The following is a 1,779-nucleotide window of genomic DNA, read 5'->3' as shown; positions in this document are numbered from 1 at the left end:
TTTTAAAATGAGGTTTTTATTCTATATTTGATTATGTTTATCCGCAGTTAGTTACACGNATATTTTTATAAATACTCTTTCTTTTAGAAAATAGATATCCATAAGAACTAATAGGTTATACAATTTTAAAATACATAGAGTTATTATTTATTTAAAATACTAAATTAATAATTTTCAGAAACAATAAAAATAACATTTATTTTAAAACAAATTAAAATATAAATATAAATAATTTTTTAAAACAGGTAAAATGTTATATATATATATATATATATAACATCCATTTTAAATAATTTTATTATTACTTTCTGTTACCAATTTCTATAAGGTTGTATAAAAATAAGTTTTGAACACTATCAAACCCGACTCAAAATGGCTCCATTAAAATGATTTAGTCATGACTAATATGAGAATATATTAAAAAATATTATTCAACAACTAATTTATCAGCCAACAACAAATTTATTAATTAATTTATCAAACATAAATTGTTATATTTTCGGTTACGAATCTTTGCTTGACTAAATTAAATACAAAATAAAATTTCATCATCATTTTTGTTTTCTTGTGTTTAGATAAACCTCATTTACTCCTGAGTATCTACCTGGAAGGTAGGAAACCCTACCCCCCAACCCCAACCCCAACCCCAACCCAAATCCAAATCTATTTAAGGACACCACCACCAGTTCATTACTCTCGTCATATCCCGTATTCCGAAATGGAGACACCAACTCCGGGCCAACCAAATAGGATGGGACAACAGCTCCCACCAAGCCATAACCCGCCACAGGTGACTCTCGCTTTGGGAAGATGTCTCAAGAACCACGCAGCCGGCGCAGGTGGCTATGCTCTCGATGGTTGCGGGGAGTTTATGCTAGCACCCACCTCCACTCCAACTGATCTCACCACCCTAAAATGCGATGTCTGTGGCTGCCACCGCAACTTCCATTACCGTGAAGTCGACCAATTGCAATCACCCGCTGAACGTGTTGATGTCATCGAGAACCCGAACCAACCCCAACAGCACCATCACCTCCCAACAACACCAACACCGACCCGCCTTGTTGCTATGGCAAATAGCAGCAGCATTCCAAATTCCCCAACCCCGTCCCCAATTTCATCATCCTACAATTACTACCCAGCACCACCCCACATGTTCTTTGCCTTCAACCCAGCTGGCTTTCCTGCTCCTGAACCGGCAGATAGAAACGGCCAGTCGATCCTCACCACAGGATCAAACGGCACCAGAAAAAAACGATTCAGATCAAAGTTCTCCCAAGATCAAAAGGCAAAGATGCAAGAATTTGCAGAAAGAATCGGATGGAAGATGCCGAAGAAAGAGGATGAGACGATTGCAGGATTTTGCAACGAAATTGGGGTTGATAAAGGCGTTTTTAAGGTGTGGATGCACAACCACAAAAACATTAGTATCAGAGAGAACAACCACCAGAAACACCGCGACGACGGTGGTAATGCGAACGGCGCTAATGGGTCATCTTCGTCTTCCTAAATATATATGCTGATTATGGGTGGTAGATAAGTCTATGGATTAGATAATAAAGAGTAAATTAAGGTGAGAAAGAAGAGGCTTTGAGGCTGATCATGTTTTAATTTGGGGACTATTAGCATTAATATAAGAAGCTCTTTTAATTAATGGGCTATTAGCATGAAAATGATTACCAAAATATTTATAATTTTGGTATTAAATCTGATTTTTCAAACATTTATCGAATAATTCAGACTTTCCATCAAAACTATGCTCGACAATAATTTTAAAAA

General features: G+C 36.4%; 1 protein-coding gene across 1 annotated transcript; it reads left to right on the top strand.

The window, feature by feature from the left end:
• Nucleotides 1-718: 718 nt before the first annotated feature.
• LOC112512085 (zinc-finger homeodomain protein 11-like) lies at nt 719-1,510 on the top strand. The gene has a single exon (XM_025117925.1). The coding sequence runs from the start codon at nt 719-721 to the stop codon at nt 1,508-1,510; it is 792 nt and encodes a 263-aa protein (XP_024973693.1).
• The last annotated feature ends 269 nt before the right edge of the window (nt 1,511-1,779 follow it).

This window comes from Cynara cardunculus, assembly GCF_001531365.2.
Source record: "Cynara cardunculus var. scolymus isolate 2C chromosome LG 1, CcrdV1, whole genome shotgun sequence".
NCBI classification, from domain to species: domain Eukaryota; kingdom Viridiplantae; phylum Streptophyta; class Magnoliopsida; order Asterales; family Asteraceae; genus Cynara; species Cynara cardunculus.
Note: the sequence above shows the minus strand (reverse complement) of the source record. Positions and strands in the feature narration are given on the sequence as shown.

Coding starts and splice junctions, on each gene's coding strand:
- LOC112512085 (XM_025117925.1), top strand. CDS start 719: ATGGAGACACCAACTCCGGGCCAACCAAATAGGATGGGACAACAGCTC.